We start from the raw sequence: 27,295 nt of genomic DNA on the forward strand, positions 1-27,295 counted from the left end.
CTGCAGGGAACAGAAGGAAATACAAAAAAAAACAAAAAAAAAAAACAGTAAACGCCCCATTATTCCTGCATTCATAAGTCATCTCATCACAAATGCTTCAGGGGTTCGGATGCTCTAGGGCTTCTCCAGTGCAGTGCCTTAAAGCAAGTCCTGTACACTACCTCACAAGTCCTGAGCACAAGTCCTATACGCTGTGTGCCTCTCCACTGTAGTTTAGTTACATTTGATGTTGCTCAATTATGTGCATTTGTTTGGTTTAATTAGCTTAGCCTGTCTCTCGCCGTAGTTTCATTTTAGCATTTCCAATTAGTTATAGTCTTCGTGTTTTATGTTTAGGTACCTACTGTCCTCTGTCGTCATCTAATTCAGTTCTGTTTGGCTTGTTTATGTAATGAAGCGCGCACGCCTGCATGCACGCGCGCACACACACACACACACACACACACACACACACACACACACACACACACAAATATGCACGCATGCACGCACGCGCGTATATTTATCATTCAATGGAATTTTCTATAGGCCTACATTTCCCATGAAACCTTGCTGTTAACGTGAGTGTTTCTGGGAACCAAACGCACACTTCCTATATTATTGCTTTTGATGGTTGCAGTAGTTATTTTGGATTTTCTTGCAACATTAAGACGATAGATGAATCACATGTTTTCCCCGTCAGAAAAAGTGAAGGTTTCTGCGGTACTGTTTTGCGTCGAGTAAACGCGGCGCGTTCTTAAAAGGGCAACTGAAGAAAGGTCAGCGGCCGGTGGGACCCGCTTTCACGACGGAGTATGGATTAGTTTGTCTGCCTTAATCTGTCATGAACTTTAACAGAATGTCTGTTAAATAAGGGTCCAATAAGGATTCCGTGCGTCTTATGATTTTATTTATTTATTTATTTTTGCGAAAATGTATAGGTCGCAGGAAATAAAATGTTAGAAAGCATTTATAACGTTTTTTTCTAAGGGTTTTAGTATTTTAGGGCTCCCATCTAGAGCAGGTCTTATGTTAAACACTGTAGTTACTGCAAGCGTCACGCATCAGTTACTTAACACACGACTAGGCGGTGTAGACGGTTACACTAAACACGGCATCACTGACGCTGTGGAATTAGTGGATCCAAACGTAGCGCATCCTGCAGCCGGGATTCAGGCCCAGTTGTACTATATGATGGCTATAAAGCCCAATTTTGAGTTAAGTAATGCATTTAATTCCAGTGTTTTGCACGAATACAGGGCTACCACCGTCCCGTTTCTCCTACTGGCCAGCGCGAAACGTCTTTGCCATCGGGCTCTTTGTCGCCTCTTGCTCCTACACGGCGCTTGGAGTGGCTCGTCATGGCGTCTGCTAAAGATGCTCTGCGCACGCAGCGGAGGCGAGAGCTCGACGCCAGGAGGAGCAGGTCTCGCGTGCGCCTCGGCTCCAGCCTGCAGGGCTGGGGAAAGCTAAAGGACCAGCTCGGCTTCTCTCTGCACTCGCAGATGGCACAGTTTCTGCTGCAGAGGTACGCTGCTTCGGTCCCCAGCCCAGCTTTCGCTCTGACCCGCCTCCCAGCGCACCTGTGCACAGGTATGGCTGAGTTCAGGTGTGGTGAGGACTGGACTAAAAACACGGGTAACGCTGGGGTAACTCACATTACCACAGTGGCACTGGCTTGCTTGCTAAAGATAATATTAATTGGCAAGTGAACTGTGTTAATGCTTTGATATGTTGCTAGTCTGACTGGTACCTTGGACTCTAAATCATCACAGTGGTCAAACTTTGACGTAGTGTGTGTGTGTTATGAGAGTTACACGCTGCGTAAACGGTGACCTCTGTTGTCATCTTTGTGCTATGTTGGCCGTCGTCATTGTCGTGGTTGAGAGAGTATCAGGGTTGATTAATTGGTTTAACTTTCTTCTCCTCCAACAGTTACTTCTCCAAAGAGTGCAGCAGGTGTTCAGGTACTGTAAATGTGATTTTTGTATTTTTCACAGTAAATAGGAACTGTGTAGTGCTACAGGCCTGTGTAACTAGAGCTGGTTAAAACGTTAAGACCATGAACATGGGCCGCAGGGACGTGTGTGAACTCTAGCCATACAGTAGCCCTTCCTGTCTAGTCATTAGATCAAGTTCACAATTTAAAGTTAAAATAAGACAACAGATGTGTGGTTTCGCTGAGTGTAAACCAGCTGCTTCACATAAAGGCCACAAATGCCAGTTACCATAGCAACAAAATGGGGGTTATGTTCACATCAAACCAGTCTTGTTCTACTTAATGTAATAAGCATTACATCTACATTACACCTTTAACTACAGTTACACCTGTAACTGTAGTCACACTGCAGTATTTGTCAAACATCACAATCAACAGAGGAACAGATGACTAATAGAAAACGCACAAACCATGAGATGCAGCTGAAGTTTACCTTCTTTGATTTAGTTCAGTGGTTTTGAAATGAACTACGTGAAAACGTAGCAGATTGTTTTCACATAAAATGAGCTTACAGTAATGCAAAGTTGGGTCTCAAACCCATGACCTCTTGGATCATATTCAGACAATTACCACTATCCTGCTGAAATGAAGGTTACAGTACACTTGTACTGGTGTGTCTGCCCTGCTCAGGTGGTGTTCCAGGAGCGGTCCGAGCGACTGTGTCCACCACGGACGCCTCCCTCAACCAGCTGGTCCTGCTCGTCCACAGTCATGGACAACACTGCCCACTCCCTCCGACCCGGGCCGGACAGGGGGCGGGTCTGCAGGTGGGAGGAGCCTGTAGGAAGGGCCGTAGGTGGAGGCAAGCGGACACGGACCCTGAAGCCCCCGCGCAGGCGTCTGAAGCAGAGGTGCGCCTACGTTACGTCTGCGAGCGGGGACACGGCTTCACGTGGTGTCCGGCGGAGGCGGAGCAGGAACCGGGCAGAGAGGCAGGTGGAGGGCAGAGGCAGGTGGAACAGGGAAATAAGAGGAGCAGAGAACAACGGAGGGGCAGGAGGCGCAGGGCAGTGAAGGCTGTCGCAACATCCACAGAGAAGGAGGGAACACACGACGTCGTCCCACAGTGCTCGGCAGGCAAGGAGGGGACAGGTAACTCGCAAGAAAGCCGTTAACAGCGTTAACCGGATGTTTTCTTCACAAGCTCTTACAAGTAACTGGGTTTACTCTTTATTTCAATATGGCACAGAACGGCCCAAACAGGATGTGGCATTACAGGAGGAAGGAAGTGGTGTGGTGGTTACTGTTCTGCCCTTGAAGAACCGGTACATCTGGGGTTCTGCAGCACTGTGATGAGCAATACAACCAAAAGATTTTCATAATGTTTACTTGTGCATGAATGTGTTTTCACCAATAGCTCACTAATAGTGGATACTGAAGACTGTGAAGACATCGGTGATGAAAAGCAGAGTCCTGATGACAGGTTTGCATTTCCACTTCAGCACGTTCCACTCTGAAGTTTTGTTTTAAAAATTCAAAAGACTTTTTTTCTTTTAACTTCCAGCAGGAACACAAGTGCAGTACCAGTGCCAACCAAGAGAGGGCGACATAGGAGAACAGATCAGCCTGAAAAGCCCAAAGGCGATCACCTGAGAACAGTGAGGAGACAGAATAACAGGTGCTTTTGATACTTGCACGAGTCCAAATAATAAAATTCACTCAGTTTGATATTTTTACAGTAATTTGCCATAAAAACGCAAACATATTGATAATATGAAGTAAAAAAAGACATGAAAGGAAAATTGGGAAAGGTGTATGGTAGTGAGATACATGGGGGAAACCAGCTGTGTCTTCTTCACGAGTACTCCTAGAAATGCATATTATACCTTTTATAAGTAATTGATTATACCTTATAATCAATACCATAAAATATCCAAATGGGGATTTTTCTGCATTTTTCTAACATTTATACACTTTTACCTTCCAGACAACAGCCAGTAAAAGATGACACATCTCAGATTAGTGGCAGGAGAAAAAGGTTAGTTTAATGTTATAGTAAAAACAAAAGTGTGTTTGTGTGTGCATTGATGATATGAGTAATGTTCTGATTTTGTTAGTTTATTTAATGTTTATTATAATAATGTTGTAATAATCTGACTGCAGCTATTGCTCTTGCATTTGCAGGAAAGCAACACCAAAACTCATTTTGCCCTGTGAATTTGAGGGCTGCTGGAAAATCTTTTCAAGTCGTCAGTATCTGAATGTGAGCATCTCAATGCATCCCAGAGTCCCCAAGTGCGGGTCTACACGTTTACTCCTGTATCAGGGACTGCCAACCCTTCTTCTATAGAGTGCAGTTTTCAGTTTTGACCCCCTACTCCAATCTAGCCAATTAAAGCTTTATAAAGCTAATGAAAACCATGCTGGGCAGGTGATCTGCAGGAGGCGGAGTCAGAGACCTTGTGCCACTCCTTTCTGCACTTAATCTGTCCCATCATGTTAAGCGCAGGCAGGGCAGAACTGCGCTTAATTAATTATGCAAACCATCTCTGCTTTTAGCACCACATGAAGTACCAGCATGTCCACCAGAAGACCTTCTCCTGCTCCCATCCCTCCTGCGGGAAATCCTTCAACTTTAAGAAGCATCTCAAAGAGCACGAGAAGCTCCACAGTGGTGAGTGATCAGCCCCTGTGTCAGCGTGTCAGTGAGCCCTGGTGTCAGTGAGCCCTGGTGTCAATGAGCCCTGGTGTCAGTGAGCCCTGTGTCAGTGAGCCCCTGTGTCAGCGTGTCAGTGAGCCCCTGTGTCAGTGAGCCCCTGGTGTCAGTGAGCCCTGGTGTCAGTGAGCCCTGGTGTCAGTGAGCCCTGGTGTCAGTGAGCCCCTGTGTCAGCGTGTCAGTGAGCCCTGGTGTCAGTGAGCCCTGGTGTCAGTGAGCCCCGGTGTCAGTGAGCCCCGGTGTCAGTGAGCCCCGGTGTCAGTGAGCCCCTGGTGTCAGTGAGCCCCTGTGTCGGTGAGCCCTGGTGTCAGTGAGCCCTGTGCTGACGTCTGTATCTGGGTCAGTTTCAGCACGGCTCCACTCAGCATGCATGAAGGACAGAGGAAGAAATCTGTCAAAAACGAATTCAACCCATCCCTGAATAATGCATCAATATTGTATTAATTTGTTACTGTAATGATCATTTTCCAATAAGCCCAATTGTGTGATTTCATATCTGAATTTAGCACATTTAATGAAGTGTGAAGAGCAAAGTGTCCACTCTAAAGTCACAATGAGACATTATCTATTGAACACAGTCAGGAGATCAAAATTTGCATTACTGTTGGTTGTTGCTCTATTCCGAGTGATGTGGGTGGGTGTGCGTGTGTGTGTTGGTGCGTGTGCGTGTTGGTGCGTGTGTGTGTGGTGTATGTTCTGGGTTGTGGGTTGTGTGTGCTGGGTGGTGTCTCTGATAGACCGGAGGGACTACATCTGTGAATTCTGCGCCCGAGCTTTCCGGACCAGCAGTAACCTGAGCATCCATCGCAGGATCCATACTGGAGAGAAACCTCTGCAGTAAGAGGATCTCCATACACACACACACACACACACACACACACACACACACACACCCCACAACCAGTACACCCCACACAGCCCCCAACATCACACACACACACTTACTTAATGTTAATTTGTTTGGGCTGCATATATTTATTAATACATTAATACAATTCAGGTAAAAATTTTAATTTTTTTCAGTGATGAAAAAATTCACTGTAATATTCATTTGCAATTTTGTTATTCAAGTTTAGCATGAAAGGCCTGGCTGGGTCTAAAGACCATTTGTATTAGTGTCAATATACATATCTCTTACTCTCATGTGTTATGTCTTATTTATTACTGTCTGTTTGTCCATCAGTTTTAAAGGTGTGCACTCATAGATTGCTCATTGATAGATTGCATTCATTGATTGCTTAGATCTGACCTGTTTTTGTCTGTCAGTGAGGATCTCTCACTATCTGAAGTATAAACTGTGAATGGATCATATGATCTCTCAGCTACCTGTGTTTGTGGGCATGGCCTTTCTCCAGGTGTGAAGTGTGTGGCTTTACCTGCCGGCAGAAGGCCTCTCTGAACTGGCACATGCGTAAACACAATGCTGAGCGCAACTACCACTTTCCCTGCAACGTCTGCGGCCGCCGCTTTGAGAAGAGAGATAATGTGACAGCCCATCGGAGCAAGAGTCACCCTGAGCTCCCCGCCCCCTGCACGGACACGCCCCGCCCCCTGTCACTTACCCCTGAGCTCCCCGCCCCCTGCACGGACATGCCCCGCCCCCTGTCACCTAGCCCTGAGCTCCCTGCCCCCCATCACCTAGCTCCGGCACAACTCCCTCCCTCTGCCCCCGGAACAGGGTGGAAACGCTCCAAGCCATGCTGCCAATGACCTTGGACACATTGGCAGCTGAAGTCGACCCCTAGGTAGAAAGAAATGGAACAGAAGGTCTGTAGATTTGGCTGTCATTCAAGATGGAGGTGAAGTGAGATTCACAGGTCATTCAACTAACTTTGGGTTCAGATTAAGGGAGAACTGTGTTGAACTGAACAGCCTTCTCATAATGATAACTCCCACTTCACTGTTATCTTCCTTTCACCGTATTTGACTGTAAAGGTGCCAGTGGACTCAGAGTGCCTTTATAGAAGACAGACCAAGCGGGATTCTGGATCTGGACAGACGAACCAGTCAGATAATAAAACGCCTCACAATTGATCTGATAAATCATCTTCATGGAATTATGGATGAAAGTGTCATGTCGAGTTGTGTTTTTGGCACCTTGTCTGTTTTTGTTGACTCCAGTTTGTAGTTAAATCAGCAGACTGATTCAACTCAGCACAGAACATGGATGAGCACAAATTCAAGAAAGAGATTTGTTTTGTGTTTTGTTTTTTGTTTTTATGTTACTCCACACCGTTGGATTTTAAATGCTGAATACTGTGGCATTTTTCTTAAACTCACGTAGAGTCAGTAAAATATGGTCTGTCTTTAAATTAAATGCCTGTGTAGACACTTTTTATACATTTATTTGCGATTTAAATTTGTTTCAAGCCAACAGTGCTATATACTATGCCTGTTTCTAGCCAATTCCTTTCATTTTTTATTCACAAGTCACTTTTTTGGTTTGCATAATCTGTCATGTAGAGTCGGTAAAGGCGCGGGGCTTTCCCAGAAATATTCCGCGGAGGGACTAGATTTGCATATATTACGAACATCTCAATAATAATTCCCGCCTTATACTTAATTTTTTAGGGATTGATACGAATTTTAACCAATGATAGAATTTGCTAACAAGTGTTCGTCACTCGCAAAAACAGACCTGAGCTCTCATTGGCTTCTCTCTCGTTCTTAGAAACATGCCTTCTAACAGTTACCATGCCAACATTGCTTTTCTCTTGTGACGACTAAGTGACGGGACATGAAAGCCAATTAGAGAAGAGGGGGGCGGGACCTTTGGACCCTGTCAACTGCTCGTTACTATCAGCTCACATTAACGCGACACGGCTGACTCCGGCGCGCGCTGCACCGGCTGAGACCATGAGCAGTGTCGTTTTTACTGAGACCACGAGCAGGTAAAACGCTTTTGTGCTTTTCTTCAGTTCGTTGGGAACCTGTGATCCCGGTAGCGAGGAGGCGCGTGACAGAGAGTAGTGGTATGTGCCGTGACCAAGCGCAGCAGCGCATCTCTCGTGCTCCCTGGTTCCCCCGGGAATCAAGCCACACGCGGGTTACGCGCGGGACTGCACGCGGCAGCTATCCACCTCGCCGTGCAACAAAGACCTGACCGCGGTGCATGCGCCAGGAACTTCCTACTGCGCGATGGGCTGCGTTCAATCGAGGGTTGCGCGCACTGATGAGTATGAGCGCGTGCTGCTTCGGTGTGGGTCAATTTATTAGCCAAAGAGAATTGAAAAGCCTTCCTGCGTGTCCGTTACCGAGCTGCTGCCGCCTACGGAGAGAAGTCGCTCGTGTACAGCCGTATCCGTTGCACGGAGGTACCGAGGCTCCGTTCTGGTGACGTTATGTTTTGCATGACTTGCAAATTGCTTGACTCGAGGCTTCGTATCTCTCGTGCTGCAGTCAGGTATTGTAACTACTGAGGGGCTGTTTAGAAATAAAAGAAGTGTTGAGAATGAACAAGGCACCTTGTTTCGTTCCCTCCCACGAGCTTTCAGCGCGAGCTCCTTTCAGATCTCTTTTCTGCAAACCCCTTGGCGTGTATCGCTGTCGCCGCCTCCGCGTGTGTGTGCGGTGTTCGTGTTTACTGTCGTAGCGTTCATGGCACTCATGTCTTATGACACCAGGGACTGTGCGACTGTTCTGTTTGTGATCTACTCAACCAACCCATAGGCCATTTCTTAACGCCCGCGTGCTTTGACACGCGCTGAACCAGTTGTGTCCTCCTGCTTCCCTCTTCGCCAGGCTAGGACCAGCGTGTCATAACTTAAGAAGTGTATCTTTCTCAGGTATTAGATTATTCCTATTTAATGCAGTATGGCCCTATAGCCTGGCCAAAGCTGCATCCCCAGCTGATTTCTGGGGAATCGACACTCAAAGCAGCGGCTTTTAATAAGTGTAAGAATAGATTAAGCACCTCGTACAGCAGTGTTTGGAATCTTTTATTCCCATTTATTATCAGAGCCTGCAGATAAACGCCTGTAGAGTATCTGAGCTCCCCGTGGCCCTGTATCTGAGCCCTGCACAATTTACTGGTCCATGCAGAGTTGGGTTGTTGTGTGCTATAAGCCTTGCACAGCCTGTCAAAGTTCAGCACAGACTGATTCTGTGTTGTGGGTGTGTACATGTGTATAAGTTGGCCAGAGGCATCATGGGCCCTGAAGCAGGGAGCATCTTGACTCTTCACAAAAGGCCCTTTGGCGCTGGTCTGTGGCCAGACTCGACTACACACTCCCGCTCAGAGGGATGAGGCACAGCTCCAGCCGGAGGCCTTGCACACAGCTGTCAGCGCCTTGCACCGCGGGCTGTTAAAAGGGGGGTAGCAGCGGCTTTGACCCCAAACCGGGACTGTGGAGTCCGAGCCAGGCAGACGCCCCTGGAACCACACCGGCACCACTAACAGCTGCGTGTTACCCTGCATCGACTAGGGCCCGTTTGGCTTGGGGCTGAAAGACACTGACCAGACGGCACCTTTCAGCTGAAGAGCTGGGAACGTGGGAGGAGGCGGAGATTGGAAGAAGAATAAATGAAGGGAGAAAGATAACAGAAAGAAAGCCTCAGAATGAAAAGGGCTTTTAAAAAAGAGGAGAAAAGAGTGAATTCAGGGTATGATGGAGAGAAACTGGACAGGAAAGGAGGACAGGAAAAAGAAAAAGACAGAAAGAGAGAGAATAAGGAGACGTGCAGCTGAATCCTGTTTTGCATATGGAATGGAGTGGCGCATGGTTCCTGTCCGCTGGACTTTTGGAGCTTCCATGCCATCACCAACCAGCAACCTGGACACACCTAGTGCAAAGGCCTGATCTCAGAGCAGATAACCAGGCGCCACCTTGCCACAGCGGGCAGTGCCAGGGTCCGGAGGAGGTGCTCCAGTTGCCCCCTGGAGGATGCAAGGATAGGAAGCTGCTGGCTACGTCATCCTGCAGTAGGCTGCTCGTGCTCAACTGTGGTGCTTTTGTTTGTTTGTTCTTCAGTAGTTTGACTACTATTGGAAGCGCTTGTATCGGATGCAGAATAAACGCTTTATGGATGACGTTTATATTTCTGTTCCTAAAGCAGACTGGAAATCGGGTTACTCTGATTTCCATCTGAGGCGCATTAAATATTTGAATACATTTTCGATCTGGCCACAGGGCTGCATATCTATGCAGTCTGTTCCTCCTCACCAGACAGAAGTGGTCATGTAGTCTGTGGCTGTGGTACTAAAGCCAGGAGTTTTTGGTCCGGATCTTTGTTGGAGCTCAGAGCAAGCATGCCCAGACCACACAGATCCAAGGTAGTTTGGTATCTGGGTCATTGAGGAAGCACATGATTGCCAAAACTGAGCCTGAATGAGTGAGAGAAGAGGGGGGGAAAAGATGAGTGCGTGAGGCATTTCTTATCTTCCCCTCTCTTTATTCCTCTCTCTCCCTACCTCCTCCCCTTTGGCTGGTGCTGTCCATGCTGGTCTGGACCAGCGTGGCACCACTCCCAGCATTGCTGCATGCTGGGGCCCCCCCACAACTCCCCCCGACTGGAGCGTTCTAGCCGGACCCCCACCCAGGCCCCGCCCACCCCAGTCAGAGGTGATTTCCAGCACGTGCTTCTGGACAGAAGGACAGTAGGAACTATGCAACAAAACCCGCATTGAGACCTCGAACAATGGCTGCAACACAGCTAAGCAGCTTCTGTCTGCTCCACCCCATACAGAGATGGCACATCTGTGCCCGGGCGCAGGCTGTGTGTGTGTGTGTGTGTGTGTGTTGGTTTGTTTTGTTTACTCAGAGCAGGCAAACCCATCGTGATCCGCAGTGTAGGATTATGAGTGCTGGGGTTTGTCGTGTTGTGGTATTAAGGTTCTTCTGAAATTAGAGCTCAAACATCTACCACTTACTGGCCTTACTGGGTTATTTTCATGAATCATTGTCTCAGTAAATCAGATTTTTGATCAAAGACTTTCTTCCTTTATTTCTGTGGTCACTGACGTCCCCCATTACATTTGATGAGCTGTATGCAAAGCATCATTTTAGGCCTGTGCTAATCCAGGGCTTTCAGTCCACATTTGTATTCCGATCCAAATCCAAAAACGCCTCAGCCAGGTGGTCACGGTCTCGATACTCATTACCTGGCTCAGAGACTCATCAGTGGTCATGTCCCCACTGGGATGGTTAGTTCCCGTTTCATGTCAAGGAAAAGATAAAAGGCAAGTTTTTCTTCCAATAAATATACCTAAACAAGTCGCTTTGTCTCATGCAGCATAAAAATAGAATTTAAGGTTTTTATGTATCATTTCTGAAAGAAGTACAATTTAATTTCAGAACTATTTCATTTGTTTGCATACCAGTAATTAGCTGCTTCTGTAAGTGCCATATCTGTTTTTATTACCATAATCTTCTCACGGAGGGACCCCAGTTTTGTAGTCTAGCCACTGCGCTGCTAAGCTATAATCATAAAGGTTTACCACCGTCGTGCCTGTGAGCTGGAGCTTGGGCCGACGTATTTGATCATCTCCGGTGCTGTCAGCTGGGTAGTTTTAGTTCCAACCCATAAATAAAGCCACTGTGGGGCAGAGAAGTTGGCCGGAGAGAAAGTGGGTTGGATACAGGCTGGACCGGCCAGGCTCTTCAGGGAAGTGGGTGGGATACGGGCCGGACCGGCCAGGCTCTCGAGGAAGCTCACAGCACAGTGGCCGTGGACGGAAGCAACTCGGAACTCTTAACGCTTTCTACGCTTGTTTACGAGACAGTCCGCTGGAGATGAGGTAGACTCGCTGCACGGCTCTATTTCTAAGAAGTTCCAATCCTTTAAGATCCTGCCAGGCAGCCAAAGCACATGCTGTTCTTCCCCATATCTTCAACTTTGAAGCCTTCACAGACCTTCTTAAGCTCTCTCTCGTCCTCCCATCGTGCCTGTACCAAAGAGTCCCTTGGCGGGGCACTGGTGAGGATGAGCAGCTTCCTCTGCATACACCTGACAGCACGCCTGTACCGCCTCCCAAAGCCGACGAGGCCTGGTACGATCCCCGGCTGGGAGCATCCTGACTGGCCGTATTCCTGCCCGATACAGGAGCTGCACTGCTCTTGAACACACGGCTCTGCAGAGCGTGGTGCCGACTGCAGATTAGCACTCATTCCTCCCAGTCATTTGAGGAAGTCACACAGGAGACTCCGCCCACCTACGCCACAGTCTCTTCTCCCTGCTGACGGGAGGTACCATACCAGGAAATCCCAAACCGGCCCATTCCAAGACAGCTTCTGTCCAGTGGCTCTGAACAAACAGCCAATTCATGTTCCCTTCAGCCTATAACTTTCTTTTGCCTAATTTAAGAAGATGATATTTACAGTTTATGATTTCTTTCCAGTACAGTAATGAAAGATAAACACAACAACTTGAACATCAGGTAGGTACAGTATTCACAGTCGAGATACAGAATCTGAAACATCATTCATGTTTCGTAAAAAGCCACTAAAAATCCCACTGTCAGTACAGAATATCAATATATTATCAATATAAGCAATTATGTTGAACTGCAATAACATCTACACAGAGTCATCTTGTGAACCAGTCCGCTTCAAGAATCGCTTGGCGTTTGGGTGTCATTAGATTTTTTTTTTATTTATTTATTTATTTTTTTTAGGTTCATGAAGAAGATCGGATAGCATTGCTGTGAACTTGAAAATGATTGTGTTAGCATGAATAGGAAACCAGAACTTATTTTAAATCCTTAATGTGACATTTCGAAGTGAAACAGAAAGAATTATGGGCAGACAAGATTTTCCCCACTGGCCTTTGATTGGATTGTGAAAAGCAGGTGTTTCCAGTTAACTTCTGAAACAGTTCCAGATAAGATGTTTTGAACCCAAACTGGCATTCTCTGCCTTCCTCGTAATGGCCCGTATCCATGGTGTTTCAGAAACAGGGAACAAGGGTGTTGGTACTGGACAACTACATACACATCTCCTGCCTCTGCTGCTGCTAGCCGGATATGAAAGGGTTAAATGGATCAGTACGTTGTGGTTTCAGCTTTGGGTCTGTAACTGTGGCATTCTTTGTTTTAGCCGGAGCTTTTGATGTTGGACGGTGTTCCTGTGTTTGTGTCTGGCTAGGCAACCAAAACAGTCTGAATTAGTATTCGTTCATGTGTCAGCCTCTACAGACATGTTTGTCATGGCCCATCACGGGTTCTGTCCTCCGGTGTTGCACAGCGTTCAGTCTACCATCATGTGACCTGAACGCACGCTCTCGCACTCATATGACACGCATGATGGTGTGAATGAGATGTGTGCCAGTGTGTGTTATAGTGCATATAGTGAGTGAAGTGATGTCAGGGGTGGGGAGGGTTCACATACCCACACTGTTGTGTCAATGCAGTGTGAACGTACCCATCACTTTACTTTGAGGGATCAGACAGTGAAGCACTTGGACAGAAGTGTGACGTGTGCTGCCTCCAGGTTCCGTTCCGTGTGATTTTGCCTGTGAGCCTTAATCCCGAATGTCCGAATGCAAAAACTTGGGCTGCTCCTGCTGCTCCATCCCCGAGATGGGAACGCCGGTGACGGGTCTGGCCTGACGCTCTCCATCCCTGACAGACTTCTGTCTGCGGCCTCCTAGACAGCCCTCTGTCCTTGTTCCCACTAGACTGAACTCGTCTGTTTTTGTTCTGTTCCTTTTGGAAACGGCGCGGAAAGAGGAGCCTCCTGTTCTCCTGTGGCTCCGGCCAGGGTTTGGCGGTTTTGACGGGCGTGGTGTGGACCAGGACACCGAGGTGTTCCGCTCACCTGGATGAGCACGGTCACGGGATCCCCAAGGCTGTGTTACCGGCTCCACGCCCTGAGGACACGTCTGCAACGGTGCTGGTCCTCCGCGCACAGCGCATGGGCGGGAGCTTTGGGTGCAGCTTCTTTATTTTGTCTCTCAAGTGTCGCTTTTCAAACGGAGGCTGTCTGGTTCGTGTCCGGGAGTGTTTCTTTGCGGCATCGCCATGGGGTCGGAGCCGTTGGCCTCAGAGTGAGGCTACCTCTCGGGCGCTGATAACGGAATGTGAGGGTTGACTCATCTGTGCAACACACACAAATACTGACAGTCACACAAGGCTGGGGATCACTGGGTCAGAACTGCTGAAGCGTGCTGTCTCTCTCTCTCGCGTTCTCTCGCTCTCTCTCACGCTCTCTCCCTCTCTCTCTCCACCCCACGGTGTTTCACTTGTTCTGCCTTTTATATTTTACTTTGTTAATCACTCTGTCCTCCCTCACCTCTCTCTCTCTCTGAAACATTCATGTAGAGAAGCTTCTGACCTCGTTTAACCTTAAACCGGTTGGTGCGTGTAGCCCTGTAATGGTTTGGGCTTGTTTGTCATGTAGTCATTTCTTGCCCATTTATTCTCAAACATGGCCGTCGATCACAATGAAAGCTCTGAGACTTTCACTCGTGGTAAAGGAGAGATGAAGAAGCTTCTCTCTCTCTCTCTCTCTCTCTCTCACATATCTGTCTGAAGTAGGCATACCTGACTCCATAGTTCAGTTAATCAGGCGGTTAGTCAGGAGTAGAGATTCTAAAGTGATCTTGCGTATGAATGCATGCGTCGTTTCATTCAGTGAAAATATGCTTTTCTATAATTACACTGTAATTACACCTGTTTCCTAAACAGACAAATGCCATACAAATGTATATTTCCAAACACTGTTCCAGTCCTGTGTCTAGAATTAGACTGAGCTCTCTTTGTGATGCCAAAATGTGTGTAGTCAAACGTGTGTGTGTGTGTGTGTGTGTGTGTGTGTGTGTGTGTGTGTGTGTGTGTGTGTAATCTAACCTGTCTGTGTGTGTAGTCTAACCTACGTGAGTGTAGTCAAACCTGTGTGTGTGTGTGTGTGTGTGTCTAGTCAAGCCTATGTGAGTGTAGTCAAACCTGTGTGTGTGTGTGTGTAGTCAAGCCTACGTGCGATTGAGCTGTGCTAGGACACACGCCTTCTGAAGTGTTGCACGCTGGTTTCTGGGAGGCAGCTGAACATGGGGAGAGCTGCTCGGTTATATGCAGAGGGTCTTGGGAATCTCCACCCAAGCTCTGTAATATGAGTGACTCCACCCAAGCTGTGGGTGGAGGTGGCAGAGTACGCCCGGGGATGCCACCTGTCGCTCCGCATGGACCTGGCATGGGTCAGCTGGACCTGCAGGTCCGCTTTCGATACCACCCCTGAGACCTGCACGTCTCTCTTGGACATGCCTGTCTGGGTCGCGTCTCACATGCATCTCAGCACCAAACCTTGACCACACAGATGTTCTCACTCAGATATGTTTTTCTTTTTCCACGGTGATGCCAGCATTCAGTGCAGTTTAACACTTGAAAGTGTCTCTTCTCTGCAGGGGTTTTCTGGTTGACCCACTCCTCCCTGACACTACAGCCTGCAGTGCTCTGAGCCAACTACAGGGGGTGCTCCATTTGGCCCACTTCTCCCTGCTCTGAGCCAACTGCTGTCGGGGTTTTATTTTTGGAGCGCACACACACTCTGCCAAGGCTCTGGCTCTTGCCGGATGCTGGGCCGTGTTAATTAAAGGAGCGCATGCAGAGAGGTGTGTGTGTGTGTGTGTGTGTGTGTGTGTGTGTGTGTGTGTGTGTGAGGGATGGGAGCATGCACATATATAAACTTATGTATGTGTGCATACAGTGGAGGGGGGCGTGAGTGTCCTGACCCGGAGCACCTGAAGCCAAAGCACCTCTGCAACAAAACGGGACTCACACTCCAGTGGCAGCAAACCTGGTGGGTCCAGGACAGCTGAATCAGAAAGATGTTTTATGAATGGATGATTAAAAATACACGACAGACACTTCAGACCTTTGAGGGTTAAAACCCAGCCAAGCCGTGAAGACTTTTTCCTTCACTTTGCCGGTTAGCGAGAGACTTATTCATGCCACGTGGTTTCTCCCTTTTCTCCTGTTTCTCAGGTGAGCCGTGTTTAGCAGCGTTTCTCCTGCATGCTGCAGATACGTTACTAGTCTCATTCTTCTGAGACACAACAGTCTGCTCTCTCCCGACACGAGACCGACTGCTCTGAAATGTTCATTCTCTCTCCAGATAGATGTGTGTTATCTGACTAATGCTAAGAAACCTGCAAACTGTCATTTCCTTATAAGCTATATGTGATTTTTAATAGCATTTTAAATCATTTATGATGTTGATTATAATGTTATGATGGACCCATATTAGGCGTAATAAAGCTAGCAGTGGAATGCTATTCCCCTCAGCTCAGGTCAGCTGGGCGGCTCAGTGACTCACACTGTTACTGTTTTATATGTAAAAGCCACAAACAGGATTTCCATTTAGATTTGTTTGTGTGAAGTGAGCAGTGTACAGTAAAGAGAACAGGTCTACAGGGTCCTGTGTGTGTGTGTGTGTGTGTTTGTGTGTGTGTGCGCGCGTGAGTGAGTGTTTGCATGTGTTTGCCTGCTTGATTGTTTTGAAAGAGAGTGTTTCTTTGTGAAGTGTGAGGTCATTCAGCGTCCAGTGAGTGTCACTTCTCACTGCATTGTGTTGTCCAGTTGTTAGAAGTTCTCTGACTGTCTGGTGGTCATTCATTCTCTGTCTCTCTGTTTGTGTCTCTGGGACTCTGCGAGCCTTCTGCTCTCTTCCTGCAGGCGGGTACTCGGACCGTTTGCATTACCAAAGTCTGTTTACACAGAAAGAATGAAAAGTTGGGATTTGTCCTGGCTGTCACTGCCTTGCCTAACTTCATGGAACGTGGGGTTGCCGTGGGAACACATCGCAGCAGCAGGCTGCTCTCATAGTGAAACATCAGAAAGCACGTTGGGTCCTCGGAAGAAAGCATCACATCTTCTTTTCTTCTTCACAGATCTCTCTAGAAGAACATCTGAATGAAGATGACGTACTTCAGAAACAATTTCTGGGTGAGTTCTCTTCTCACACCGCAGGGTGACTGTCTGACTCCTGTCAGTCCGCACATGGGGTATCACTGCAGGAACACAGAGCTGTGTGTGTGTGTGTGTGTGTGTGTGTGTGTGAGGTGGATCAAGCCCTCTTGTCTGCAGGTCTCTGGGGGTAGCCAAGCTTTGTGGTCCCTGAAATAGCCGCGTGTGCCCCACTTTTTCAGTGAGAGGGAGAAGGTGAGAGAGAGAGAGAGAGAGAGAGAGGTGCAGTGCAATGCAGGTGTGGCTAATCACAGCCAGATCAGTCTCTGCGGTTATGAGAAAAAGCATTCCAGCACCGTGTGGTTCTGAAAGGCAGAATCTGGATTGGCCCGAAGACTCTTCAAAACAGGTCCGAGCTGAGGTGGGATGTTTCTGTGGGAAACGTGAACACAGGACCAGCAGTGAAAGTAATCGTCAGTTTGTTACTCCAGCGCGTGCCGAAACATTGACCTTCTGAAACATTTCACCATCCAATGAACATCTGTTTTTTAAGGAGGAAAAGGCAGTGTACGTTTGGCTATCTTATCATTCTAGTGATGAGTAGGATTAGTATTGGTTTTGAGAATAACTACCTGTAATATAGACAAAACATAAGGGTGTGTGTGTGTGTGTGTGTGTTTGGGGGTGGTGTCCCACACGTCACCTCTCTCTGGTGACTGGTATCAACCCCTCTTTGCCTCGTGAGTGACTCATGAGTTGACTTCTGACGGGCGTTGTTGTGTGGACATCTCACCACATGATTGGATGGCTTGTTTCTGCGCCTCAGTTGGTATGGAGACTGCCTCCATTGTGCCTGACAGCTTGAGGAGAGCCCCTGTCTTTCACGTTTATATATCATGAGTGCAGCTCTCCGATTATCCGTTCTTCTAGAGATTAGAATCCAAATGTCTTTGTGCTCCTACCAGTATACCTGATCAAGGATATGTCTGCTAACAATGAACTTGACTGTAGACAGGTACGACAGGACAGGCAATAGAGACACACACACACTCTGGGAGCCGTGACGTGACAGTCAAGCTGTGTCACGCTGTGAGCACACTCGCATTCCCACACAGAGAAATCCCATTATGTGTGATTTGAGTGTCCCCAGTGCAGCGGTCCAGCAGTCGTGACTGCAGAACTGAACTGGCTGGCACATGGAAGTGGACTTTGTCTGTTTTGCTGTGTACTGAACCCCTCCTCACTGCATTGCCCTGGCCATCACCAGAGCACTGGCTGATATGGCAGCGAATCTCTAGTACGAGTTTGAGTGTGGGAATGTTGCACCTAGCAACATGATGTCTGTGACATTTAAATGTATTCAATGAATTGGACCATTCAAAGAACTTCTTGTCCCATTGGTTGCATACTTATTCAGTATGAAGCCATTTAAATGTTCTTCTGGGATGGAGTTGCTGACACATCTGCTCTGATTCCTGCAGCAATCCTTTGTCAATCAGATTTAATGCAAAGTTCAGGAGTTGGTGTCCTCATTTTCGGCCCTGATATCTTAAAACCATTTTTGAAAACAGTTTGTTATTTTGATGTTATTTTGATGTGCATTTTGCAATTTTTGGTATTTTGGGATGTAAAGCCCTTGCCTGTGGTCCTGACTGGGTCCACAGAGAGCTTGCTCATTTACAGAGTGAAGCTGAATGACTCCTCCATGCTTTTAACATAGTACCTGTTGTTTACTGGTTTTGTCCCAGTACGATACTGTGGCCTGTCTCCGTGCAATGCTGGTAATCCCACCGTGCAGACGGAAGAGTCCAGCCATGGTCGAGACTGGTACCTGCTGTTTTGTCCACATGGGCGCTTGACATAATGGGTCTGTACTGCCTGGGACGCAGAGGCAGTAGCGCAGTAGCATGCCCTGCGGTCGCATGATCTTCAACACATCCCTGCTGGAAAAGCCCTGTGTCCCCAGCTAGCTAAATAAAACTAATCTTGGTAGCCTGAATGATTTAATACCCAACAAGCTAACGCCAGTGACTAGCTACAAATGAGTCGTCACGAGCCTGGAGCTGGCTAAAGAAAACGCACAGCTAGCAAAGCATGCATGACTAATAAGTATTATATTAGTAGAGAGAGATAAGGAACAAGTGTCAGTGCCACAGTAGTGGCTGTAATAGTAGCCTTTTCCCTTGTTCCTTGCCCAGAATTTTCATAGGATGTGTCCCCGTTGTGTAGGCGTGTGTGTTCGTGTTTGTGTGAGTGTGTGTGCATGCGCACATGAGCGAGGGTGGGTGTGGGTGAGCGTGAGCATGTGGCATTCTTAAAAGCAAACCCCCCGGCTTCTGTGCTTCTGAGACCCCGTGCAAAGTGCGTGAGGAGGCATATTTAGGTAATTACCGAGATGCCTTAATTAATTAGGTGTCAGAGCAGGAATAGGCCAGAAGCCCCTGAGTAATGGTGCTCTTAAATTAGCTCTTTACATGCTGTCTTATCACTCCTATCACACACTAGGACAGAGACATTGTGCCTTGTTCCAGTGTCGCAAACTTCTCAAACTCAGTAATAAGCTGCTTCCGTTTTGTGCTTGAGGCAGGGTGGTTTAAAAACATCAGACCAAAATGGGCGAATCTTCCCAAGGCCTCATAGAAAGCTCCAGAACACCTCGTCACCTTCACCTCATGATGTCACTCTGGGAATTGGGAGTGGGGGGGGGGGTGGACTCTGGATATATCACTGTTGACGACATCTTTTCCTTCAGACAAAAGTGTCTCTAAACCATTCTAGATATTTCTGGAAACAGGAGACAGAGACGTCCACCCTCTTTCTTGATCTCTATCCCTCATGATTTAGCTTTTTACTTTCTAGTTGTCGGTTTTCTTCCTTTCTCCTCAGTTGTTTTTAAGCTTATACCAGGAAGTGGGGGTGGAGGTGTTGCCGTTGGCGATCATGTTTCTCTTTGCAGTGTGCCAATATTAGATGGGTGAGTGTAGCCAAAGCCGCACACTATTGTGTGCACAGGGCACAAACTTGGCTGTGTTCAGGTGTGTCGGAGAGGGAGGTTGTGAAGATAAACAATGACAGTGATGAAGGTTGTTCTGTTTGCCTGTCATCAGTCTGCTCTTCCTGTGCTTGACTGGACTGTGCTGATGACTCTTACAATACTCCCATTACTCTCACTCTACAGAATGATCTTTTTAAAGCTTTTTAAAGACATGGTAGGGAGCCGGTCTCTTGCTGGGCTGTGAGCCAGTGTGGAGAGTCTCCATCACAGTGCTGGTGCTTCTGTTGTGTCTCGCCTGTGCTGAGGGTGTGTGGGGCTCCCAGGAGACACCAGAGAAAGCTGCAACCGCACGTGTACGAGGGTGTGGGCAGGGCTTGTCTCTGAGGATACACACAGAGGATTACATCTTTAGTTGCAGTCAATGTGATGGGGAAGCTGATGACCAGCAGAGACTGTGAGTGTTTACATCTGATTAGGGTGAAGTGTTTAGCTGTGATCGTATTTCTGTACGTGAGAATGAAGTTATTGGAAGTCGTGGCTGGGGTTAGTTGTGGAAGGATTCACTTTTTCTGGTCCCTTAAAATGTCCTTCTGAGAGAGTTCACCTGGGATTTCTTTCTCTCCTCATTCGCTCCATCCCAGCCATTCACGTCTCTAAACACTCTTCCTCAGGCTCCTCTCACCCTCTGTGTCTGTCTTATTTTTTTCTGTCACTCTCTCTCTCTCTCACACACACACACACACTCGCTCGCGCACACATACACACTCTCTCTCTCTCTCACACACACACACACACACACACACACACACACACACTCTCTCTCTCTCTCTCTCTCTCTCTCACACACACACACACACACACACACACACACACACACACACACACACACACACACACTCTCTCTCTCTCTCTCTCTCTCTCTCTCTCTCTCACACACACACACACACACACACACACACACACACACTCTCTCTCTCTCTCTCTCTCTCTCTCTCACACACACACACACTCTCTCGCTCACACACACACACACACACACACACACACACACTCTCTCACATACACTCTCTCACACTCTCTCTCACACACTCACACACACACACTCTCTCTCTCTCTCTCACACACACACACTCTCTCTCTCTCTCTCACACACACACACTCTCTCTCTCTCTCTCACACACACACACTCTCTCTCTCTCACACACACACACTCTCTCTCTCTCTCTCACACACACACACACTCTCTCTCTCACACACACACACACACACACACACACACACACACTCTCTCTCTCTCTCTCTCTCTCTCACACACACACACACACACACACACACACACACACACACACTCTCTCTCTCACACACACACACACACACACACACACACTCTCTCTCTCTCTCACACACACACACTGTCTCTCTCTCTTTTTGTCTTCCTCTATACATCCTGTAACAACAGTGAACAAGCTGTAAAGTGCCTCTCCCTCTCTTGCTGTCACTTTAGCAACTGTTCCCAAGGTAGGAGAGACACCAGAACACAGTGGTGAGGCGTCACTCCCCAGACATGCACACCTTCACACGCACGTTTGTCTTCCAGTCTCTTCGTTCTTTTTTCATCTTCTGATTCCCCAATTTCTGTCATTCTCCCTCCGATCGTTTTTCATAAACCAAGCAGCCCGTGTTTGTGGAGTGAACACGGCGTATTTTGTGCTGGATGACCTGTGTCCACTTGGACAGGTTAATAAAGGTTGGACAGGTCAGTGAAGTTTGGGCAGGTTAATGAAATTTCAGGACTTATTTTGTCCTCATGTTGTATTTTGAGGCTTCTTTTGTAGAAAAGTTTACTTTAAGTATGGCAGGAGGTAGAGTTGGATTACAGAGATGAGATTTAAAACCAACCTAATCTCATCTGTCCAGTAATAAAGCCTCTTGCCAAAAGATTGTGTGGGTGCGCGTGTCAGACAGCTGCTCCTCACTGACCTGAGAACTGTTGGAGGCTTGACTCACTACTACAGCTCTTGGTGCCAGACAGCTGCTCCTCACTGACCTGAGAACTGTTGGAGGTGTGACTCACTACTACAGCTCTTGGTGTCTCATAGCTTCACCCGTGCTCACTTGCTTGCTTTCTCCATCTGTCTCCAACCGACTCTCTTTGGAATAAAATCATGCATTTTGTTGGAGTTTGATATAGCTGTCATGTCATCTGGATCGTTGGTGTTTGGTGTTTAGTGGTCAGGATAGCGGTCTTCAGTTTGGTGGTCAGTCTGGCTGTCTTCAGTCTTGTCTTTACATCATGAACAAATCAACTTTTAATTTGATTTGTTTAATACTATCAGGAGTTTTTAGTCTTGGCTCATGCAAATAGTGACATGGCCATTCTCAACAACCAATAGGTGACTTCTCTCCAGTACTAAACAGGAAGTGGCAAAGTGAACATCTCTGGTGTGTGGAGGAGACGTGGAGTAAACACCCTTGTCTTTTTCTATTTGGCTGCTCTACCAGACCAAACCCCTGCACGGCTGTGGCCAAAGGCTGCTTCTGTTTCTGCTGTTTCTGTTCAACAATTTCTATTCTTGTGATGAGCATGATGGGAAATGATCTCAGAAGGACTCACTTGCAGTCTTTCAAATAGTGATCCTGCAAAATCTCCAGTCTTTACAAAATGATTGTCTTTTCAAAGTCTTCTTATGTGTTGTGACGCTTCTTGCTCGCGCTCTCTCTCTCTCTCTCTCTCTCTCATTTTCTTACTAACCAAACGGAAAATGGGGATCTATTTTTACGCAAGCTTAGTCTGACCCACAGGATGTACCCTTATTTTCTGGGTAAGGTTATCGTCTGAGGATCAGCCTCGTCTGGAGCAGCTCACGGTACCCTGGTACGTCCCACGCCTTTCCGTGTTTGTTGTTGGTCTGCTGCTAGAGTATGTGCTGTGACGCACACACATTGATGCAGTGAAAGCAAGTCAATGCAGAGGAAGTGAAGGGTTCAGCAGGAAGGAAATGGAAACAGAACAGCGCCAGGCACCTCGGCTGCACAAGTACACCTGCCCCTGGCCCTGGGTTCTAGTGTCATCGTGGTGGGTGATCTTTGGCTGATTGGTTGTGGATCTTTTCCTTCAGCTCTGGAGCTCCAGTCTGTGAGTCACAGGTCTGACTTGCTGAGGGACTCGAGTCAGATGTCTGGCATGTTTATAGACACAGTTGTCTATATTAACACTTTACCATGTATTTCAAGCTTCTGCACCTGTTAATCTCACCAAGTGCATATCTTCTGTGTGTGTGTTTCTCAGGGGGAGAAGAATGTGGGGTTTGATGTGCTCTACCACAACATGAAGCACGGGCAGATTGCCACCAAGGAGCTGGCCGAGTTTGTGCGTGAGAGGTGAGACTCCAGCTGTGGGTGTGTGTAACGGTGATGAGGGGAGATACACAGCTTGTTATAGAAAATTGGACAAACTTGGCTTCTCTTTTATTAAACATTGAATGAAAAGTTATTAGCCTCAGCAAGGGATCTTGGACTGTTGGCCTCTAGTGTGATAGTGAGGGGGGCTCACTAATAACTGTGCATCTGTTTTATTATTCAAATTTTATGATCCTAAAAAAATAATAAATGAAAAAAATAAAGGCCAACCTTTAATAAACAGGAAGTGATGTAGCTTTTCTACAAGACCAGGAGGCTACAAGGGGCAAACATTCTTGTACCGTGCTGGCCCGAGTGCCGAAGGGCGTGGAGCAGGACGCACTTCCTCGACATGGACGAACCTTTATTCAAACACAACACAGTGGACAAATGTGGCGCTCACGTGAAAACACAAACAGTGAACATGAGCACACTAAACACTAACGACTTTTAACACGATATTAAACAAACAGTCAAGACTCGATACATATAGTTACAAACACGCTACACTAGCAATGACCAACGCTCTGCACATGTTGTCACGGTTTTAAATACACAGACAAGACGAGGTGCAGGTGTGTGCAGGCGTGGCCACAAACTAATCCTTCCAAGTCACATGGCGGGCCAAACCCCAGGACTCGCAGGAGGCAAGCGTTCTGTGACAATTCTACTATTTCCAGTCCTTTCCAAATGATTTCATATATTCCAAAAATACAATTTTGAAAGCTGTCCGTTGAGCACTAGCAGCTGAATTCACATTTGAAATTTCACTATTAATCGTGTTTTGTCCTTATTCTCCCACCATTGCACTGTTAACTATGGGCCTATACGTTTTTTTTGAATGTTAGACACTCTAACTCTTTCTCCATCTTTAAATCTCTCACGCTTTCTCACTCACTCACACGCATACATGTCAAACCCACACCTTGTAAAGGCTACATGTTGGCACAGCCTGGAGCATTATAACACTGCAAACAAAGACCTTACTCTTTCAAACACACACACACACACACACACACACACACACACCATTAAGCATCATAGTGTATGTGGAGTGGACTGTGTGTGTGTATGTGTGTGTGTGGGTTGGTTGTGTTACCGTGCTAGGCACCATGATTGATTGTAGACCTGTGTGTGTGTCTGGTACCATGCTAGGCTCTAGAAACTGTGATTGTAGACCTGTGTGTGTGTGGTACCATGCTAGGCTCTAGGCGCTGTGATTGTAGACCTGTGTGTGTGTGTGTGTGTGTGTGTGTGGTACCATGCTAGGCTCTAGGCGCTGTGATTGTAGACCTCTGTGTGTGTGGTACCATGCTAGGCTCTAGGCGCTGTGATTGTAGACCTGTGTAATTCAGACTGTCATTCCAGCTCTGTTGCATCTCCAGTCTGCTACGTCTCTGTCTATAGACATTCTTCTCCAGCTCTGAAATCCAGACAATACAAAACCACCTGGAACCACCACTGTGGAATCAGGCCTCATACCTTAGAGACAGTGTTACTTTTTCCTTTAGCCAATTGCAGTGTGTAATCGATAAGGCGGGGCTTCATACTGGGGGCTCGTTTGGGGTTTCTGATTGGCTCTGGTGCGGTGTTTCGGCTGTAAGGCAGGCCCGTGGGGGGCCATGAATCACATGTGAACGCACCAGGTCAGCAGACTTACACAAACACATCAAATCTTCTACTGAACCTTTTATTGAGTCCATGAAATAAAAGTGACATTAATTCAGACCAGACGCAAATTCATCCTTTAGTATTGTTCATCGTTGAAGTTTTACTGCCATATAGTGTCTTTGCTTTGCTGTGACTGCTAAGTTAGCTAATGCTGTGTGCGCGCTTAATATCAGGTGCCACAGAAAGGAAAATGGTATTAACTTTTGGCATAGTTTAATAATAGAACTGCCATCGTGAACCTTCAACTCTGTTGTCACCTCCTTCAAATTTTAAATTCCACATAAACAAAACAGAGTCGTAAGACCAGTTCCAAAAATCTCACTGTTGCCTAACAACAGTCTTGACAGCTAAATATTTATGCCTCTAAAATTTGTATATAGCAGCCCATGTTGTACCCTAGGCAATATTAAGTTGGACCTGCATAACGAAAATTTCAACAGGTGTGCAGGTATTGTCATACAAGTCTACAATATAAGATCTTTATATTATAAGATTGGGGGCTTGAGAAATCTCCTCCGAGTCTCACACAAACGTACAGCGGTTCACCTCTCAATTAGCTACTTGTTGATTTTGACCTGTCAATTCTGTGTGAACTATTGTGGTGTGTCACCGTAAACCAGCCAATGAAAACAGCTCATCGATTATTCATGAGCCTACCAAAAAAGGGGTTGTAAAAAAAAGAAAATGGCTGATTTCATGCTAGAGCCAAATCTCCGGGTTGTAAATGGCCTTAGAAAACTGCATGTCAGCGTTTTTCGCCCCCTTTCCAAAGTCACACAACTTCTATTTATATCAGAGAACAATTTAAAAATACTGAATAAATGCATTCTGGGGCACTTTTATGGGGCTGTGGAATGAACTGGCAGTGTGAGTATTAAGGAAATTACAGTGAATACTAATGAACTGGACAATGCACACACACGCATGCAAAAAAAAATAAATAAATAAACAAAAGGTCTGCACTAACAAGCACTTAAAACTGTTGTGTGTGTGTCAGTGACTCAAGGCAATCCCCGATGAGAAGTGTTGGGTAATTCTCACCTCTGTCTCCGAGCCTGAGGTTAGCTCTTTTTTTTCCCTCTGAATTTCTCAACCAAGACTTCCACCCACCATGTGCTTAGCATGCACTGCCAAACACACACACTCTCACTCATGTTCTTAATGTCAGCCTAACAGATGGGTGTTAAATATGCACGCGTGGCCTGTGCTGGAAATTAGCTCATTTGTTACTGGAACGAAATGAACTGCTGCGTTTGTGCAAAGCCCAAAGGCCAAACGGGTTTGTTCTTCCTTGGGTGTTGCAGAGTTGTTTATGAGGTGGCCATAATGTTTACACTTCAAATTTAGCACAAACTGAATTAATTTTTATGGCAACTGCATTAAGGGCATTCCTGACCAGCTGGCAGGCAATCCAAAGCAGTTCGGCTAGACGCAGGATTTAATCTTGCTGGAATCTAAATTTCAGATTAGCGAAATTATGCTTGAAATGAGATGTATAATACAGCGATGTGGTCCTGCCCCCTGACCCTGGAGTTCTAAACACAACTGCCCATCAAGACATGAGAGCCAATCAGAACTCTTGGTGCTGGTTTGTGTGCTGTGACGAGATTTCCAGGTTCTTGTTGCATTGTGCAAGGGGTATAACGGATGACGGACATGACGTAGCTCAGGGTAGCTTCAGGGTGGGTATTTGTGACGAACAGTTTAAAATGCTTTTGATTTGTCTTTTTTTTTTAGATTTCAGGGTAATGGATGCTAATTTTGTTTAAACATTTCACTAATGTAAGCGTGTGTGTGTGTGTGTGTGTGTGTGTGTGTGTGTGCGCGCGCGCGCGTGTTTCAGGGCTGCCATCGAGGAGACCTACTCTAAATCCATGAGCAAACTGGCCAAGATGGCCAGCAATGGAAGCCCACTTGGGTAGGTGACCACCACCACCACTATTTTGTATTCAGTTCAGTGCTGCTATTCGCAGTTATGGTCTGTAAAGCGAAACCTCCACTTTATAGACTATGAAAAAATGGTTCATATTAAAGTTAATGCAGTTATACAAAAGTCATTCAGATTTGCCTGAACATGGATTTGAAGTCATTCAGATTTGTCTGTCCATTTGAAGTTTATACGGCATAATTTGTTTGAGGGGGCCTGAAAGCTCTCGGTCTCCATAGCGACAGCAGAGAGCTTACCCTCATAGGAAGTATAACCCACATCTGGAATTGGTTCAAAGGTCATGTCTGTGCTCTTGGTGCATTTTCCACTTCCTGTCTTCTCCGTGCACACACACACGCACGAAGGGGGTTAGCTGACAGTACTGTGGGGCGCAAGGCTGCTGTGTTGGCGGTCTTATTTGTTGAGTCCTCCCAAGCACATTATCAGTAGTGTTGAGTTGGGGGGGGGGGCATTTCACATTTAACAAATCTATTAGACTTACTTAAAATGAATTGCTATAAAAATCCACCACTTCACTAGACACTTTTCAGTAGTTCTCAGGACTTGGTGTTAGTGTAGTGTTAGTGTAGTTAACCTTAGTGTTAGTGTAGTTAACCTTTGTGTAGTTAGTGTTAGTATAGTTAACCTTAGTGTTGGTGTAATTAACCTTAGTGTAGTTAATGTTAGTGTAGTTAACGTTAGTGTTGTAGTTAACCTTAGTGCTAGTGTAATTAGTGTTAGTGTCGTTAACGTTAGTGTAGTGTTACTGTAGTTAACCTTAGTTTTGGTGTAGTTAACCTTAGTGTTGGTGTAGCTAGTGTTAGTTAGTGTTA

General features: G+C 46.7%; 2 protein-coding genes across 7 annotated transcripts in view; both read left to right on the forward strand.

Moving 5' to 3' along the window:
* The first annotated feature begins 555 nt into the window (after positions 1-555).
* znf692 (zinc finger protein 692) lies at positions 556-6,965 on the forward strand. 3 transcript variants are annotated; one of them, XM_035521788.2, is made up of 12 exons: positions 556-792; positions 1,239-1,507; positions 1,915-1,946; positions 2,609-3,070; positions 3,168-3,243; positions 3,336-3,401; positions 3,483-3,596; positions 3,906-3,956; positions 4,103-4,181; positions 4,478-4,592; positions 5,372-5,471; positions 5,990-6,965. In XM_035521788.2, the coding sequence occupies exons 2-12, from the start codon at positions 1,341-1,343 to the stop codon at positions 6,342-6,344; spliced, it is 1,617 nt and encodes a 538-aa protein (XP_035377681.1). In that variant the 5' UTR covers positions 556-792; positions 1,239-1,340; the 3' UTR covers positions 6,345-6,965. The 3 variants fall into 3 exon arrangements, with proteins under 3 accessions (XP_035377681.1, XP_035377683.1, XP_035377682.1); XM_035521790.2 differs by having other exon boundaries at positions 3,486-3,596; XM_035521789.2 differs by having other exon boundaries at positions 556-758.
* A 420-nt stretch (positions 6,966-7,385) lies between these two features.
* Positions 7,386-27,295, forward strand: part of fcho1 (FCH and mu domain containing endocytic adaptor 1) — a 39,150-nt gene continuing 19,240 nt past the window's right edge. For 3 of the 4 annotated variants that reach the window (XM_081707838.1, XM_081707839.1, XM_035522149.2), the window contains exons 1-4: positions 7,386-7,525; positions 16,455-16,509; positions 22,755-22,846; positions 26,379-26,453. In XM_081707838.1, the coding sequence (XP_081563964.1) occupies positions 16,477-16,509; positions 22,755-22,846; positions 26,379-26,453 (200 nt within the window). In that variant the 5' untranslated portion in view covers positions 7,386-7,525; positions 16,455-16,476. Of the gene's footprint in view, positions 7,526-16,454; positions 16,510-22,199; positions 22,341-22,754; positions 22,847-26,378; positions 26,454-27,295 lie in introns of those variants that run through there. The other variant, XM_081707840.1, reaches the window with a different exon arrangement.

Source organism: Electrophorus electricus, chromosome 25 (assembly GCF_041902795.1).
Source record: "Electrophorus electricus isolate QZ-2024a chromosome 25, ASM4190279v1, whole genome shotgun sequence".
Lineage (NCBI taxonomy): Eukaryota > Metazoa > Chordata > Actinopteri > Gymnotiformes > Gymnotidae > Electrophorus > Electrophorus electricus.